The sequence below is a fragment of the Equus asinus genome, chromosome X (genome assembly GCF_041296235.1).
Source record: "Equus asinus isolate D_3611 breed Donkey chromosome X, EquAss-T2T_v2, whole genome shotgun sequence".
Lineage (NCBI taxonomy): Eukaryota > Metazoa > Chordata > Mammalia > Perissodactyla > Equidae > Equus > Equus asinus.
Genome location: NC_091820.1, coordinates 137475741 through 137494340, shown reverse-complemented (window position 1 = coordinate 137494340; position 18600 = coordinate 137475741). Strand labels below are relative to the sequence as shown.

At 37.4% G+C, this 18600-nt stretch overlaps 1 protein-coding gene across 2 annotated transcripts in view; it reads left to right on the top strand.

Moving 5' to 3' along the window:
• Positions 1-18600, top strand: part of GABRA3 (gamma-aminobutyric acid type A receptor subunit alpha3) — a 208790-nt gene that overhangs the window by 139393 nt on the left and 50797 nt on the right. For both annotated transcript variants that reach the window (XM_070502259.1, XM_070502258.1), the window contains exon 5: positions 313-533. In XM_070502259.1, coding sequence (XP_070358360.1) covers positions 313-533 — 221 coding nt within the window. The remainder of the gene's footprint in view (positions 1-312; positions 534-18600) is intronic.

Below are 18600 nucleotides of genomic sequence, written 5' to 3'. Positions count from 1 at the left end.
GCATAGAGAAAGGAGCACTTGACTTTTCATAAGGCAAAGTCTTGTGGTCAGCTTGTATGATGTGCAGGGCAGTGTTGGCAGTGACCTTCCTAAGTAAAATCTTGTCAGACATATCATCTCTGTACTTATTGATCACGATGGCATTATTTTTCAATCATAATCATTTGCTGTATTCACCAGTAATTACTGTTAATAGATTGCTGCTTCTCTGCATCAGAGGAAATATTGCAAGGTAATTAATATTTGCTAAGGGCACTGTGGGTCCTCACCATAACTCTATTAAAACATTCTTCTCTCTCTTTTTGTCCCTAGGAGTACACCATTGATGTATTTTTTCGACAGACATGGCATGATGAAAGACTGAAATTTGATGGACCCATGAAGATCCTTCCACTGAACAATCTCCTGGCTAGTAAGATCTGGACCCCTGACACCTTCTTCCACAATGGCAAGAAATCGGTGGCCCATAACATGACCACACCTAACAAGCTACTCAGGCTGGTGGACAATGGAACCCTCCTCTACACGATGAGGTCAGAGAGTGGTACCACCCCCCCACTTCTAAAGTATACCAGGGGTAGGACTGGAGTTGAAAGCAGCATGTTTTAGGCTAATCATTTAAAATTCTATTCTAGGTACACATATAAATAGAGAGTTGGCTATATGAACATTCTCAGACACACAAAGATATATGTTCATGATATATAAGTGTATGCATACTCAAAGTTTCTAAACAACTTAAGACTATATCTTTTAAGCAATATATGTATGCATATAATATATTTCATACTTTTCTAATCCCAAAGCATAAAAAAAAATCACAATTTTATGTTTTTCATCACTCTTTATTATGACTAGAGTTGTAGGTATTGAATTTTGCTTTAAAAAATGGCTTTGAAAGCATTTCCAGTTCACTAAGATTCTTAACCCCAACACTGAAAGACTTTCTTGGTTCTTGTTTTATGCTTTTGCTAATTCCTCTGCTGTTAGTTGTCACTTCCTGAAGCTCCCTCCCACATTAATAAGTGTGAATTTTAAGTAACAGTGAATAGTTAATAAATGGGAAAATTGTGTGTGTGTGTGTGTGTGTGAGAGAGAGAGAGAGAGAGAGAGATTAGGGAGAGTGGGGTAGAGGAAAGAGAGAAAATGAGAGAGAGAAAGGGTAGAAAAGTTGAGAAGATAAAGGAGAAGATGAAGTAAAATAAAAAGGCTAAATATTGGGATATCCTAAAAGAAAGAGGAAAAATTGGAGAAAAGGATACAGCAGATGGGAAGAAAGAAAAAGAAGACACGGAGAAGTAGGGGAAGGGACAGTCGAGGAGGAGGAATTATGGATGAGAGAAAGATTAGTAGTTTGATCCATTGATTCATTTATTCATTCACCAAACATGTTTTGACTTCCTGCTACATACATGGCCCTGGACTAGGTTCTAGGTATGCAAACATTAACAAGGCATAGTCTCTGTCCTTAAGACAATCACAATATAATAGAGGAAAAAGACTAATAGATAATCACAAAACACATTAACTGAAATAGTAAAGATATGTGTAATTATGAGATGATAGAAAAGGGTCATCTAACCCGTTCTTTTTGGTCAGGTTGAGCAAAAAGTCCCTGGATGAGGCAATACCTAAGCCCCTAATTATTAGTATTAGCATTTGTTTTTGTATTATTAGGTAAGTAAAATGAAGTCAAGAAAATTGTAGGTGGAAAGTGGTGGGAAAAGAAGAAAGAGATTCTAGGCAGAGGAAACCAAGTGAGCAGTTGCAGGAAACAGAATGGTGTATTATAAGCAAGAGAATGAGTGATCAGTTTCTTATTTTATACGTGGCACTCTAGTAACTGTGTAAAGAATGCATTTGAGGGGAACAAGACTGTAATTAGGGAAAGTGGTTAGGAGACAGCTTAAATAGTCTAGGTGAGGAGTAGTGCAGTTCTGATTCAGAGCAGTGAATTAAGATGGAGAAGGGGACGTACGCTGAGGAAATAGACAGTAAAAACAGTCAATGTCAGAAGAATGATAGCGAGGAGGAGTCAAAGTAGTAGGTACCCAAGTAACATGGGAGAACAATGGTGCTACAAACTGGGGTATATTATATGAGAATTAAGAGAAATTTAGATAGGATAAATCTGCAAGTTTAATTTTGGACAAAATTAAGCTTAAGGAGATTGTATCCAGGGATAGAAGTCTAATAGCAGTTGGATATAGAAATCTTAAGATCAGGAGAGAGATACGAGCTAGAGACGTAAAATTCAGTATTGTCAGTATATTGGGACAACCGTGTGCCATGTGAATGGATGTGATCACTTCAGGAAGCTATATACACTAAGAAGAAAATCATGCCAAGGATCCAATCATGTAGCATTAACTATCTTTAAGGCAGGAGGGGAGAAAAAAGAACCTATGTAGGAGACCAAGAAGGAAAATTAAAGAAGGTGTTAATAGAACAATTAGTGTGCAGTATCTTGAAAGCCAAGTGTGGTAGTCCATACGGCTACTTCCAATATTTCTAGTTCACCTCCTTCAGGGTATGTGGTAGTATTACACTTCCATGCAGCATTGAAGTTAGGTGTGGACAAATCACTTGCTTTGGCTAACCAAATGTGAGTAGAAATAACATGTGTCATTTCTGAGGGAGGAGGGGAAACTTTTAAGAGCCAGGACATGATTTTTCATGTTCATCTCCCCTGGCCACAGTGAGTAGAATCATGCCAGGTGGTGTTGGCTCTATCATTCTGTCTCCCTTATTGAAGATGACATAGAAGAGAGCACCCCTCCCCACAACCTGAGATAGACAAATAATGTGAGTGATAAGTAAATCTTTGTTGTTTTAGGACACTGAGATTTTAGAATTGTTTGTTACTGCATATTAATATAACCCATTTTGACTGATATATCAGAGGAGTAAAGGGTTTCAAAAAGATGAGAGTGATCAATAATAACAACACTGATACTAGCATACTAAGTACAATAGTTAACATCAATATAGTACATAAAGTGTGCCAGGCACTGTTCTAATCATTCTACTTTTGTAATCTAAATAACAACTCTATGAAATAGGTACTATTATTCTCAATTTACAGATGAGGACACAGAGACAGGGTGGGTAAGAAAATTTTCAAAGATCACCCAGGTTGTACATGGTTGAGCCAGCATTCGTACTCTGGCAGTCTGGGTACAAGTTTGTGCTGTTTACTATTATTTATACATTTTTACAACATTGTTGACTATTACAGAGAGATGAAATAATATAGAGAATTAAAAGTGTGTATTATGTTTGGTAACATGGAAGACCTTGATGTTCTTCACATACGCTGTTTCAGTGGAGTGGTTAGTTAGTGCAATGGGGAGCTTTTACGAGTTTGTATAGATGTAGTGGAGATAGTAAACACAGAAAATACTTTCTGGGAGCTTATTTAAAAATGAAAGGGATGAGTATATAATAGATATGTTCAGGGATAAAAGAAATAGTTTCTTTTTTTTTGAATGGAGAGACTGACACATATTTGTGAGATGGCAGACAGGGGCTAGTAGAAAGACAAAGATTGAAGATACAGTAGAAATAGGGTGTTGCTGACATCAAGTTCCCAGAGAAAACCATAAGGGGATGGTATCAACACTACAGTGAAAGTTTAACTTGTAAAGGAAGAGGGAAGCCTCTTCTCACACTGCATGAAAGGGTATGAGATAAGACAAAAATGTTGAAAAGGAGGTGGGGAGGATAGAACAGAGTAGAAGTATGAATGGTTATAATGTATGAAAGAGAGTTTGGTGAGAATGCAGCATAAGTGGAAGGATAGATAGAAGAGAGATACTTGTAATAAAGTGCATAAAAGAGAAGATGGGAATGTATGCAATTGTGGAAAGAATGAAATGGAGTAGATATACACAGAAGAGAGGATGTATGGAATGAGGTGTTTGGAGGGATGAAATGATGATGAGATGTGGATGGGTAAAAGGAAGTAAGAAAATGCAATAGAAGCTAGAGGGAAGAGAGAATGATGGGCAGGAAAGGAAATGAACATAGAGATTGAGAATAGTCAAGGAGAAAGAATAGAGAATGAATGAGGAGAACAGGATAGCAGAGAAACAGAATAATAAAAGGAAAAAAGGACAGATGATAGGTTGAGTTTTGGAGGAGGGGTAGAAAAGAGAGAAGAAAGGAGAGGAGAGGATGGGAATGCTGAAATATGAAGAAGAAAGGATGCAGACTGAGGAGGGCAGAAGATGAAGCAGACCAAAGGATTAGTTACCTGAAAATAGAGTTGGATGAATGGGAAAAAGATGACCACTGGGTCCTTCATTCTAGTCTGAATTGGACAAGAAAGTGGAGTTTGATAGGATAGCAGTCTGTGCGGAATGCCCTTGTGCCTATTCTGAAGTACAGAATAGAGGAGGTACAGAAGTTCAGAAGCATGATGAAGCCATTCATTCCCCTACACAGTAGATGCTTCACCTTGGACCCAGGAAGGTGGGTCTGAAGAGAGAGCCAGATTCAAAACTAAAAGTAAGAGCTTGGCTCTATTTATAGCCCCACAATTTATTCTTCTAGTGTCCTTTTTCAAGTCACAAATTTTCTGCTTTCTCATTCTGATAATAATGTAACTGCTGCCTATCTTGCAGACACATGAAAAGTGCAAATTGGATAAGGTCTAAACAACACTTAGATTTTTTCAGGAAGTGCTTTTCTACAGTATTCCTATTATTATTTTGAGCCTCAGAAATCTTATCTGGATTCCATGGAAAAACTACAGAGGGACAGCTTCTTAGAAAAATCTGAGAAAGGGTTGTATGACTACGTAACTAGGGCAGTTTAGAACGAAGGCTTGCCTTGCCTCATCTTGGGACCTTAGGAGAACCGTAAAAATGCAGGCCAAAGTTCATTACCTGCTGCTTGCTTCAAAAGCACACATACTAAAATTGGAACAATACAAAAGAGATGAACAAAGCCTAGCTCAAGATGATAACACATGTTTATGAAGTATTTTCCATTTTTTTCAGACCTGGGTACATAGGGAACTTCATTTCTATTAATGACATCTTACTTATTAATGAAGATATGGGTAAATATGTTCATTGTATTGTTCTTTATACCTATTATATATGAATGTTGCATAATATATAATACAGTAAAAAGGTTCCATTGATTATTTGAATAGGAGCAACAAGTACTCATTGAATTTAACTAGATCTTATCCCATTGACTTAAAACATTCAACACATTTATGAGTGCTGACTATTTTTAAGGCTTTGGGATATGTGCTGAGCTACAGGGATAAATAAGACACAGTTCATGCTCTTAATGATCTAACAGTCTATTGGTTAGGGCAGACATGTGCACAGATAGCTGCACAATAATATAAAATCCCTTAAATGCAGGTGCAAAATGTGATGGAATTACAGGGTAAGGAGCATCCAAAATCATGTGGAAGCGTCAAGGAAAGTTATAAAAAGGAGGCAGTGTTTATCCTGTATCTTGAATCTTGAAGGAAGTATAGATACCTATCAAACAGATGAGGGACAGGAAATAGCATGCACAAAGGCAGGTGTTCATGAATTGACATCATGTATCAGAAAATTCATGTCTTTTGTTAGAGTTTTCATTTGTTTATTCTTCCAAAAATATTTCTGGAAGGCTTAATGAAACCCAAACAGTATTCTGGGCACTAGACATAAAGTGATGAGCAAAAGTAGATGTTGTCTCTGCCTTCACGTAACTTTCCTTCTAGTGGAGAAACAATTAAACAAACCATTACTATAAGGTAGAAGAAGTGCTATGATTGGGGAAGTACAGAGTGCTATGGGAGCATCTAGCAGGGACAATGAAATGAGTCTATGGGGAATACCCATAATGAGCTCCAGAGGAAATCACTTTTCAGCTGAGACTTAAAAGATGTGTGGAAGTAAATTAGAGTAAAAGTTAGGGTGGAAATGTTCCAGAGAATGAGTACTGCAGGTATGAAGGCCAGGGGAAGGAGGTGGGGAGGTAGTGATGATACATTAAAGAAACTAAAAGTTTAGTGTGACTGGACCACAGAGTAAAGTGCAGGGTAGTAGCCTGGGGTGGAGAGGGGTGCTTATGAGCTATGTTGGCATAAAAGTGATGTGGATCTATTGAATAGTTTATTGCAGGGGAATGATGCAAACAGATTTGCATTTTAGATAGCTCACTAGGAGCAGTGTGGAAGGTAGATTGAGGGAAGTCAAGGATGACAGTGAGGTGCCTAGTTGTATGAGCTATAGTACTCTAATAATAATATTAATAACAACTACTAGGTATTGAGCACCTCTTATGTGCCACACACTTTATGTAAAGAGTCTCTAATGTTCAAAAATGCTGTTCAATATAGGTATTATTATCCCTATTGAACTCATCCAGAAAGTGAAGCTTAAAAAATAAAAATGACTTGCCCAAGACGACACACTTAGTAGGCAAATGCATGTCTGCCCGACTTCAAGCTACTACTTTTTCCACGAAATAAAGTTTTAAAGAAGGATATGGATATACTATTTGTTCAAAAGTTAGCATTGATGGTACATGGTGCCTGATTGTGTTAGCAGCTACAAATATAGGTTCTTTATCTGCCATACAAGAGGGGCCAAATAAAAACTGGAATGCCAGGCTTATGACAAGGAAGGGGTTTTTTATTTCAGATGACATCAGCAGACATGAATCTTTTTTTTTTTTTTAAGTTCATATCAAGTCCTCCAAATTAGCTTGCAAAGCTTCAGGACAAAAGGGTAGGTTCAGTGTTCAATGATTCCAAATTAAAACGATGGAAAAAAAACCCAGGAACATTAGTTTGGAGGTTTGTAGCCATATATTTCAGGAGACTAGAAGAATTCAGGATCTAGTGTAGTTTATAGATACAAAACAAAAACCTCTAAGACAATTGACAGAACCAAAATCCAAAATTTATAAATGTGTATTATAGTTTTTGAAACATAGTTTTTTCTTTAAAATCATCCTCAATTTTACCAAGCACAGCTAAATTAAGACTAACTGGGTTTGTAAAATGTCTAGTTTTAATAAATTTGGCCCAATTATTTACATAAGTGTAGCAAGAATAGTAATTGATTATATAGACTCTTTTATATCTGCTTTGCTGGAACCTTTTATAAGGAACCTTAGGTTGAACTTTAAAGGCCTCTCAAGGCCAGGAAAGCCAGACCAAGAACTTGTCATCAGATTCTGTCTGCAATACCTATAGATTTGGGTGGATTCCTCTCTTCACAAGGTCCTCAAAATATTGAGGTTCCTTGTACCTGCCAGAGGGAGTGACATTCTTTACTCAACCTTACCAGGTTCCTGGGAACCCATAAGCAAGGTACCAGGCCAATATTTTCAAGTGGCTTTATTTCAGAAAGTTAACCTTTGCTCCTGAAAAGCTGTCTTATCATATCTGAGTCTTTATGTTTTTCTCAAACATGACATTCCAGTCAAAGCCTTGGTAATATAACCAGTGTTGCCAATTGTGTCCTGTTATAAGAAGAACAGATTCTTATTGAACTTATGTAAACAATTATATAGCCATTAAAATAAGAATACTTACTCATCAGGAGTTTTCAAATTCTGGAGGGATCAGATAGGGAGAAAAAGATAAATGTTTTAATTTTGTTTACAAATACATAATTTTATCAAATTATGTCATAGTTAGCATAAGAGAAAAGAGGAAAAGATTTCCTTAAATCTGAGAAAACAAAACACAAAACATTAAAAAAATCAGCAATATTTTAAACAAGAAGTCATAAAATTATAATCATCTCTATCAGTTCATTTAGTTTTATGTAACCAACTCTTGATCTTTTGATGGCAGTTTCATGAGGCCATCAGTTTTTCTATTAGAGTTTTGTAATTTTTTATCCAGCTCAGTTTTATAATCTGAAATTTTATCAGAAGCCTGCATTTTAGAGCGAGTGTCAGAGTCCTTTCCATGAATTTCTCTGAATATGAAACATATTTGCAAAAACATCAAACAACTGTCCGTAAATAACAAAAGACTTTAAAATGGCAATTGACAAAGACACTTGACCATTCTTGTGACATATAATACCTTGAGATAATAACCAGAATCGTGGCTGACAATTAGGTCAGATCAGAATTTTAGTAACGTTATACAATTTTAAAAACATTTATATTAATAATATTTACCCATATAATATTATAGGTCCCCGTGAAGCAATGTTTAATTATCCCTTTAACCATGGTGACAATTAAAGAATTTTAGGCAAATGTAGACAATTAAACAGCTGTAAGAAAAACCTTAGCATCTATGATTAAGGACCTGACAAAAACAATAGAGTAAATTTATTTTAATAAAACATAAAATCCTTATCCTTCTGTTAGACTACTCAAAGAATAAAACCTTCTATAATCTTTTTACCAAGAGTAGACTGAAAGCCCAAGAGAATTATCTTTTTGAAGAAAGAGAAGACCAAGTTTTAATTTTTTACCAGTTTACTTTTGACATATAAATTTATTTACCTAATTAATCTTTTTTCATCTCAGCCAACTTGACCATACATACAACTCTTTAGGGTTTTACTTTCATAAACCCTTTGGCACTTACTTTTTACATTCAGAATTTGTCCCAGTACTTTAGACAAATTTATCTTTTTTAACTCAACAAACAAAAATATTTTCATTTTTTCTACCTTTTTTACTGAAAACATATTTTACTTTTCTTGTATACAGACCTTTTAGAAATATGTGTTTTTTCATAGAAAGTTTCTCAGCATACATAAAACATGTTTATCAATAAATCTAAATTCCTTTCAGTTTCTTTGAGACAAGAAACCAAAGGCAGACAAATCTATGTTTAGTAATCAACTTTTAATATTTTATCCTATGTGTAAATGACCTAGATACCCAATAAAATGTTATTATTTAACTTAACTTAGTAAAGCTATAAAGTTTGTTTCCAAAAAGATTTGGAAGATGTTTTTTAAGTATATAGACCATAAAACATAATTATTGTACTTAAAAATTCTTACTAGTTTTAGCAATCATGTTTCAGTTACTCTTAAAAACTTCATGTGACATTAAAGCAGTTAAGCATCATCTTAAGTTGTTTTAAGTACATACATTGTGACACATAATTATTGTTAAAAGTTTCTCCAAAAACATTTATTTTTTTACATTTATTCAGTTTACCTGATCTCATCAATTATATTTAGATTGTCTATGAAAACCTCATGAGACATTAAACAAAATCAGCTATTATTCCAAGTTATTACTCTTGTTGACAAATTTTGTAACAGAGATAACATGAGCTCCTTTGACCACTAAACCCAAGCTGTATGTTTGCATCATATCCGATGCTGAGAACTCTGAGGACATGCCTACTTTAAATCAAACCAGAAAAATTAAAGAGGCTTTTACTTACCAAAGATCATTTTATATCATGTTAAATAAATTTGTCTTTTAGAAACTTTTGCACATTAGTCAAAGACTGCATTCCATTATGAATCCTCTCTTTTTAATGGTGACACTTAAGGTGGATTCATCTGCAACAGAGGTTCCCCAGAATGGCCGTTACGATTCCAAATTGTCTCAAAAGTTTACTTATTTTCTCTTGTTTAATTTTAGATCAGGAATTTGTAGGGAGTTGAAGTGTCGAATCTCAGCGAGAGGAGAGAGAAGCAGCAGCTTTGGCTTTGGCTGCTGGCATGTTTAATTTTTTTTTGGAGGCCATAAAGTATTTCTGATTTCATATAGAAGCCTCAAAAGATTAAAACAGGCTTCCCGTTGTCGTAGTTGACTTTTCCCAAATTGCATACATCAGTTTGGGTAAACTGAAGTTGCCTCATTTGGGCCATTTTAAAGTGAGATCTCCCTTAACATGTTTAATTAACATAGCCTGAAGGGTGGATTTATATGCTCTTACAATATCAGGCAGGGGAGACGTTCCCCAGTGAAACAGAATGTTTATCCTCACAACATAATCTATAATACAATCAGGCAAAAGAGATACAATTATTTTACATAAAGCCCATTTAAATATGCCAATTTTTACAAACCTTTATCTTAATTTTTCCAACTTTTATACTTTTAATTATAACTTATATTAGAATTCCATTAACAAGTTTTGGTATTATAATATTATGTAAGGAAAGCATTCCCAGCTAGACATAACATTTATCCTCCCAAAAATATTCGGCAAAGTTGACATAACCTCTTCATATAATATCAGCTTAAACACTTTAATCTATTTAGTCTTACCAACTTTAGCAGCCTAACTCTTGCCCCAAACAATTGTTGGTCAGGTTTCTCAGTGTGATTTTTGGGTCCTGACCTTTTAAATTTTTTAAACTGGAGTGAATAGAACAGGCCTGTTTGATGTCCTTTAATGTTGGGGGGGCCAATCGGGGATCTTTCTAGTCCATCCAACCTTAGGCAGTGTTTTAGTAAAAGCTTTCATTTTAACTTTATTTGTCTGTTCTACTGATTGCATTTCCCTTTTTTTAATAATTAGTTAAGGATTTCCATCCTGTTGGGATGAGTTCTGTGATTCTGCCCTTTCTGATTTCTCTTTGTTTTTTTTTCCCCTTTGGTATTTGTCTTATTTACCTTAACTTTATTATTATTATTTTTTATTAAGGTTATGAAAGTTAACATCCTTGTGAAATTACAGTTGTACATCATTATTAGTCATGTTGTAGGTGCACCACTTCACCCCTAGTGTCCTCCCCCCACCCCCCTTTCCCCTGGCAACCACCGATCAGTTCTCTTTGTTTTATTATTATTATTTTTTTTTGAGGAAGTTTAGCCCTGACCTAACATCTGCTACCAATCCTCCACTTTTCGCTGAGGAAGACTGGCCCTGAGCTAATATCTGTGCCCACCTTCCTCTACTTTATATGTGGGATGCCTGCCACAGCATGGCTTGCTGAGTGGTGCCGTGTCTGCACCCAGGATCTGAACCAGCAAACCTTGGGCAGCCGAAGCGGAATGTTCAAACTTAACCGCTACACCACTGGGCTGGCCCAACCTTATTATTTTTAAAATCTCTTTTAAAAATTTCCACCTTGAAAATAGTTCCTTTATTTTTTTCTCAGCTTTCTTTTATTCTTTTGTTAACTTAATGTTTTCATTAGCATGCGTAAGACCACAAGAAGAAACTGAGACCCCAAGTTTGATTTAGTTTTTAAGACTAGTCACTGTATTTTCCTTTTAATTTGGTCTTTTCATAGGTACCAATAAAACAGTTATTTATGATGAGAGCTCTCTAAAAATTTTCCAACGTAAAGATCCATTGTTTGGCCATTTTTTCTCCAGAGATTAAAGAATATTGTGGCCATGCAGTGTTACAAAAGAAAATCATCCCTCTTTAGACATTGGCTTATGACTATAATTAGACCATCTAACCAGAATCAGCCCCAATGGGCTCCAATTTGGGACAGCATGTTTTCCTATTCTGATACACAGAGACAGACAGACACACAGATCCAGACATAAGAAAGCCAGACACCAGTGAAGCAGTTCCAAGATTGAGAGTAGAAAGTCCTAAAACTGTTCCCATTCCAAATCCGTGCACAGATGGCCCCTCCATGAATGGAAGGGACCCCAGAGGAGGGGAAGGAAGTTCATGGGTGTCCCCGAAGTGACTTACCCTATTTCAGATGGAGTCCATCAACTCACCAGAACAAAGGACAAATACAAATCTAGAGCCTGTTTCCTTGCCATAAGAAAATGTGCCTAGGTTCATTGGTGCTGGGCCAGAAGGCAAGTACTGGGGCCAGTCCCTAGGAAATATCACCTAGGCAGCTGCTGGACTGCTTCCCAGGAAATCCCACTTGGCCTGAGACCGTGGAGCCATGGGCAAGAGCCTCCTGGCTGGCTCGCTAGATTGTTCCCATCTACAAACATAGGTTCTTTACCCACCACACAAGAGGAGCCAAATAAAAACTGGAACGCCAGGCTTATGGCAAGGAAAGAGTTTTTATTTCAGATGACATCAGCTTGGAGATAAGAGTGAGCCCTCAAATTTGTCTTGTTTCATCCCATCTCCCTGAAAGAGAGGAGGTGAGGGGTTTTAAAGGTTTGTGAGGAATGTGACTGCTTGTAGAGAGGGTGGGGGAGTCAGTGGCCTTGCTGCTCAGAGCTTTCCCACCAGCCTGTGTTTGGCCTTGGGATGCTGCTTGCAGGGAGGAGGAGGAGATGATGAGGAATCCAGGTAGCTGTCCTTGGCTATTTGTCTCCATGGCAGATAGTGGATTCTGGAGCCAGGAAGCCAGGGAGCAAGCAGGGAAAGAGTGCTTTGGTTTTAACCCCATATATGCTTGGTTTAATGTAGGGGAACTGACGTCAGGGCCGGCATCAATTGGAGGTTGCTGGGGGTCAGGATGTTTTATGAGCGCTTTCTGTAAGTAAAGAAGTCTTCTAGGATAATAGAAGTGCTAAGGGTTAGGAAAAATGATAATCCAAGTGTTACCATTCCCAATGAATGTGGAGGAGTAAATGAGCCTTGGAAAATGGAAGTAATAAGGAGGGGTAGTGGGAAATATAGCCAAATAGCATACGTATTTGGAAACATTTCTGCATGACAGATGAGGGAAAATAGTCTGGAAGTGATGCAGAATATATTTATTTGGTAGTTACAGGGAAGCATCATTGGTTTCTTAAAAAATAAGCAATGTGATCAGATCATTTGTGCTAATACAAGTTGCTGAATCCAAAAATGTGTAATAGTTCAAGCATGATAGATTAAGAAGGTAGGTTCCATAGGAAGACTACTCCTGGTCCTTCCTGTGTAAAATGGGGTGAGTCATAACAATATCTACCTCATAAGGCTGCTGCAGGGAGGAAACGTGATAAGCCACTTGAATTGCTTGACATATGTCCTGGTACATGTCCACTCTGTGGAGGTTTTTTGTGTTAATATCCCCACTTTTATAATTACTAAACTGAAGTTTCAGTAGAGCCAAAGTCACTCCACCAATAAATGGCAGAGCTGGTATAGAAACCCAGGTCACTCTTATGGTAAAGCAAACTTGTTTTCCCCACTACATCCCACCACTTCCTCTAAGAAGGGGATGGAGGGATATCAATCTCAAGCACAATGAGTCTGAGGTGGACACGACAAGCTGCAGTTGGAAATGCAGGTCTGAAACTCAGAGTTCTGATACAATGGGATCTTGTAAAGTTGAATCCATTGCACAAAGCATCTTCTATGTGTTAGGCTGCACAGTAACAGTGTCCTACATTTAGCTGAAAATTAAAGAAAATAAGCACTCATTTCTCCATGTTGCATCATCAAGAAGTGGTGTTTTTTGAACCACTCATGAGAGTGGTTCATATTCAGACCTTCACGCCTTCCTTTATTCTTTGATTGTATGATTGGCTCAGTTTTGCTTACATACTCGGGATGTTCCAAAGACAAATTATTTGAAAGATAAATTGTATATGATGTCAGGACTCCCTCCCCTCCCACGTTATGAGTAAAGCTCCTCTCTTCCTTGTCTTTCTACTTTAGATGCAAATAGCTTGCACTTGAGTCTTCATTATAGAGACTGCCTCTGAAAGGGTCAGGAACCAGGAAAGGCATTTGGGCCACACTGTTAGTTGTATAGGACAATCTTATCAAATCGACCAAGCATTGACAGCTTTGTTTCACCCAGTCCTTCTTTGTAATGGCTTTTGCTCTAGAGGATTCTGCCTGTAGTTCCTTATTCATTAAGCTAGCAACAGACTCACAGAACCACGCTTTCTGAGCCTCACTCTAATGAACAGAAGTAAAAGCATAGAAGGGAGAGAGTGGCTCATTTTGGGCTTTGAGAATACTTACAATGAGGTGAGAAGGAAATGATAGTACAAGTCTTTAGTCAATTACAAATTATGCTGTGCACTCCACGTGGTGATATCAACCCCTACCCTCCAAGAGCTCACATCCTAGCAGGAAAGATAGGACACATTATTCACTGCACCATAAGGCATAATGGAAGTTTCACAAAGAGCCAATAACAAAGTGTTATCGGCTAAAAATTACAGGTTTCATTAGGACTTGGAGGCTTGGGCCCAGATAGGGGAGGGCGTCACAGGGGAAATAGCATTCGAGGTGGAGGGAGGGAAGGGAGAATGTATTCTCAAGCGGTCTTCTCACACTTGTTTCATTTTTGCCAGCTGCAAGAGGAAATCAGGGCTTTGAAATAACAAGAATTGCCTTTAGTCTCAAAGGCAAGAAGCTGATCTCCAGGCAGATTGAGTCTGTTAAAAAGCTCCTTCTCACACAAAGGGGATTTACAAATCACCAGAGGGGTTCCTCTAGTTCCAAAGAACCCAGCTATTTTGATGCTACCCCTAGACAGAGTGCAGACCCTATGTTGTAGTGAAATGAACTTTAGGAATTGGGACCTCTCGGTGTAAGTCCCAACTCTGGCCCAGATCAGCAGTGTAACCATGGAAAAGGCATTTCCCCTCTCTGGGCCTCAGTTTCTTCTTCTAGGAAATGGGGCTGAAAATACCTGCTCTGCCTATCTTGCAAAAATATTTATCAAATCAAGAAGCATTTATTGACGATCTGCTATGTGCCAACTACTATACCAGGGGTGGAATTACAATGATAAATAGAGACCCTTCTCTCGAGTTGCCCACAGTCTTGTGCAGAAGACAGATAGGTGAACAGACTGATAATCATGTGTGATGTTAAAAATGATTCAAGAAAACAATTTAGGTGAGATAAATAAACTTTATTTCACTTCATGAAGTGGACAGACTCCTTTTGGAGAACTGCAAAATGGGGCAAAAGGCAGGTAGGTTTTATAGGATAAAAGAATAAAGAATAAGGAAGAGATAAATACAAAATATTTGATTGGCTGGGGCCACATAGTCAACCTTGTTTGGGGTGAGATGGCCCAGAGCCAGCCTGGCATTTGGGAATTGGCTGATTCGATATACTGTGTTTCTGCTCAAGCGGAGTCTTTACAGAGATGTGAAAGTTATCTAAGTTTGGGTTTGTTGATGTGGCACTGCAGGCAGGAGCAGCTCCATCCTGGGCCTAAAATGTTATTTCAACAGCGCTAAGGACTGAGGTATTTGTCCAAAGTGCTCTAGGATGTCTGTGAGCTGCAGAACTCGCTATACCTATAGGGCACATAGAAAGCGTCGTGGAAGAGGTCATACTTGAGCAAGGACTTGAAGGAAATTTGTTGCACATATCAAGAAGAAAGGGCATTCCTGGCAAGAGAAGAAAAACAATGTGTGCAAAGACACGGAAGCATGAGAGCTTTGTTTGGTGAAATCACAAGTATTTGCAGGTGGCTGGAGAGTAGAGGAAAGTGTGAATGTCAGAAAATGAAGCTGGAGCTGTAAGTCTGAGGTAATTGTTAACTCAGATGTGCTCTCTGTAAAGGCTAAACGCAGTGGAGAAAGTGGTGGCCTTCCTTTGAGGAAGCCCAAGGGCCTTCCAATGTGCTGAAGCCTTCTGCCTATAGCTCGAGGATTTAATGGGAAGCCTGCAGACAACTGGGATTCTTGTGACTACCGTGTGCTTGGTTTCCGTGTTTGCTGATTGTATATTTCAAGGGACTCATCCTCTACTGATAATGGCTATTAACAGTTTACTATCTTTTCTTTTTTACCATAAATCCAAGATCCTTCCCTTTACTCCATAATTATAGAGGTAGCCTGCCCAGCACCTCAACCACTCCTGAAGTAGTGTTTTCTACCCTTTGGTTTTTACAAAGAACATTTGTCAGAATGTAGAGCAAATTGTTCCACTTCTAAAAGGCCTAGGTGACATATTGCCTATGGTGGGGCCCATAGCGAACTCTAGAAACTCTTGTCCCCCACTAAGTGTAAGCTGCTCCTTCCTACATTACTCTCGAGATGTTGAAAGTCTCACTGAACAACGAGTGCATAGACTCAAAAAATTTAGATCTTTAACCTTTAGGACTATAGTTAGTCCAGGAGTTTTTTTTCTCTAGATTTTTTTCCTGTTTATGTCCCCACTTTAAAAAATTGGTACTCCATATATAAAAATCTAGAAATAATTTGATGTTTTCCTGTGGGGCAGTTGTTAAGAACTAAGTAATTCATTTTTATTCATATTCTTTTTATGATTTTTAAACTCTTTGAGATATGGCATGCATATTTTAAGGTGTACAAATGTCATGTGCATAGCTCCACAAAATCCTCGGTAAGAAATGTGTTCTAGATGTTGCAGTAGCAGAAGTGTAAAGAAATGGGAAAATAGCTTAGTAAGTGAGAAGTATTATCAAGATACGAGGACCAGAGCTTCATTTTCCAGAAGGATCCCTTTGCCTGGGCCAAAGGCAAATGGGCACTGAGGACATGGATGGAATAGTTTCCGAGTTGGAAATTGTTTCTTGTTATGTTAGTGCATTGGGTGAATTCCCTTCTAAAAGCAGATGACTTACATGAGGTAGTCAATCTAGTTCAGGAGATGACACATTTACCCAAAAAATCATGCATATGCAAAGCACTGTATAATAAGTGCAAAATAAATACTGGCTTTTGTATCAATGATATCGTAAAATAGAAAATTAATCAGCAAATAGCATAGTAAGAATAATCTCTGATATGTGTGCTTATTTTGAAAATGTGTTGATATTTCCAATGAGGATGAGATAAAGAAACCAAATAACCAAGTCACAGATTTATCTCAATTCCCCAAAGGAGTAGAAAAGAAACTACTCAGTGGCTTTAAGTCAGTAGCAGGGATTCTTAACTCAGTGAGATGGCATAGCATAACCACGGCAGTAAATGTTTTCAGACTACCATATTCAGTCTATTGCCTACTCCTTTATTTCATGCCCCCTTCCCACTTTCAGATTTTGATACATGTTCCTTCTGCCCACAGTAAAAGCAATATTAGCCATGGGTAGTGCATACTGTAGGAAACATGAAATATTGAGAATCACTGATGTTGGGATTCAGTGGAAAAGACATTAACTCAGTTATTGTACCCTGGATCTTAGTCCTTAGACTTCTTGTCTTCCCTGTCTACCACCACTCCCTTTATAATACCATCCAGTCTTAGAGCTTTAATTAGCATCTGTAAAATATAAGCTAACAAGGCACAGAGAACTGAAATAACTTGCACACAGCTACTAAGAGGTACGGCTGGGTTGTAAATCTGTTAGCCTGGCTTTGGAATCCAGGCTCTTAAAGGCTATGCTGTAATACCTGTCTTGCTTTTTTAAATTTTATAAGAGCTTTTTTGAAGTATCATTTACATACAATAAAATTCATCTGTTTTAAGTGTACAATTCAATGACTTTTAGTAAATTTTGAGAGTTGTGCAGCCGTAACCACAATCTAGATTTAGAAGATTTCCATGACCTCGGAAAATTTGTAATCACCATTCATTCTCAAACACAGCCCCAGGCAACCACTAATCTACTTCCCATGTCTATAGATTTGCCTTTCCTGGACACTTAATGTGAATGGAATCATACAATATGTAACCTTTTGTGTGTGGCTACTTTCACTTAGCATAATGCATTTGAGATTCGTCCATGTTGTTGTGTGAATTCCTTTTTATTGATGATTAATATTCCATTATATGGGTATGTCACTTTTTTTATTCATTCATCATTTGATGGACATTTAGATTATTTCCACGTTTAGGCTATCATAAATAATTCTGCTATGAACAGGTCTTTCTAGGGACATACATTTTCATTTCTCTTGGGTAATGAAGAATTAGGGTGGAACCACAGGTTTTTATAGGAAGTTTAACTTTTTAAGAAACTGCCAAAATGTTTTCCAAAGTGTGCTTTAGCATTATACATTCCCACCAGTCATTTATGAGGTTCCCTTTTCCCTAAATTCCTGTCAACATTTGATATTGTCAGTCTTTTTGATTTTAGCCATTCTAGTACACACATGGAGCAGTACCATATTATGGTTTTAATTTGTATTTACCTAATGACCAATGATGTTGAATATCTTTTCACATGCTTATTAGTCAACAGAATATCTTTTTATTAAATGTATATTTAAATATTTTGCTCATTTTCAAATTGAGTTGTTTTTCTTCCCATTTTTGAGTTGTAAGAATTATATGTTCTTGATACAAGTTCTTTATCAATATATGATTCACAAATATAGTCACCTGTTTAATGGCTGTCTTTTTATTTTCTTAATGTTATCTTTTAAGATCAAAAGGTTTATATTTTGATGAAGTCCAATTTATCATTTCTTTTTTTTTGAGGATGATTAGCCCTGAGCTAACATCTGCTGCCAATCCTCCTCTTTTTGCTGAGGAAGACTGGTCCTGAGCTAACATCCGTGCCCATCTTCCTCTACTTTATGTGTGGGACGCCTGCCACAGCATGGCTTGCCAAGCGGTGCCATCTCCACACCCAGGATCTGAACCGGCAAACCCAGGGCCGCCAAAACGGAATGTGTGAACTGTGCTGTGCCACCAGGCCCGCCCCCAATTTATCATATATTTTTAAAATTTTATGGCTCATGTTTTTGGTGTCTTATCTAAGAAATATTTGCCTGACTCAAGGTCACAAAGATTTTTTTCTTGTGATTTCCTTTAGAAGTTTCAGTTCTTAAATTGTGGCCTGTGATCCACTGGAGTTGATTTTTGCTTATGATGTGAGGTAAAGTTCATTTTGTTTCTGG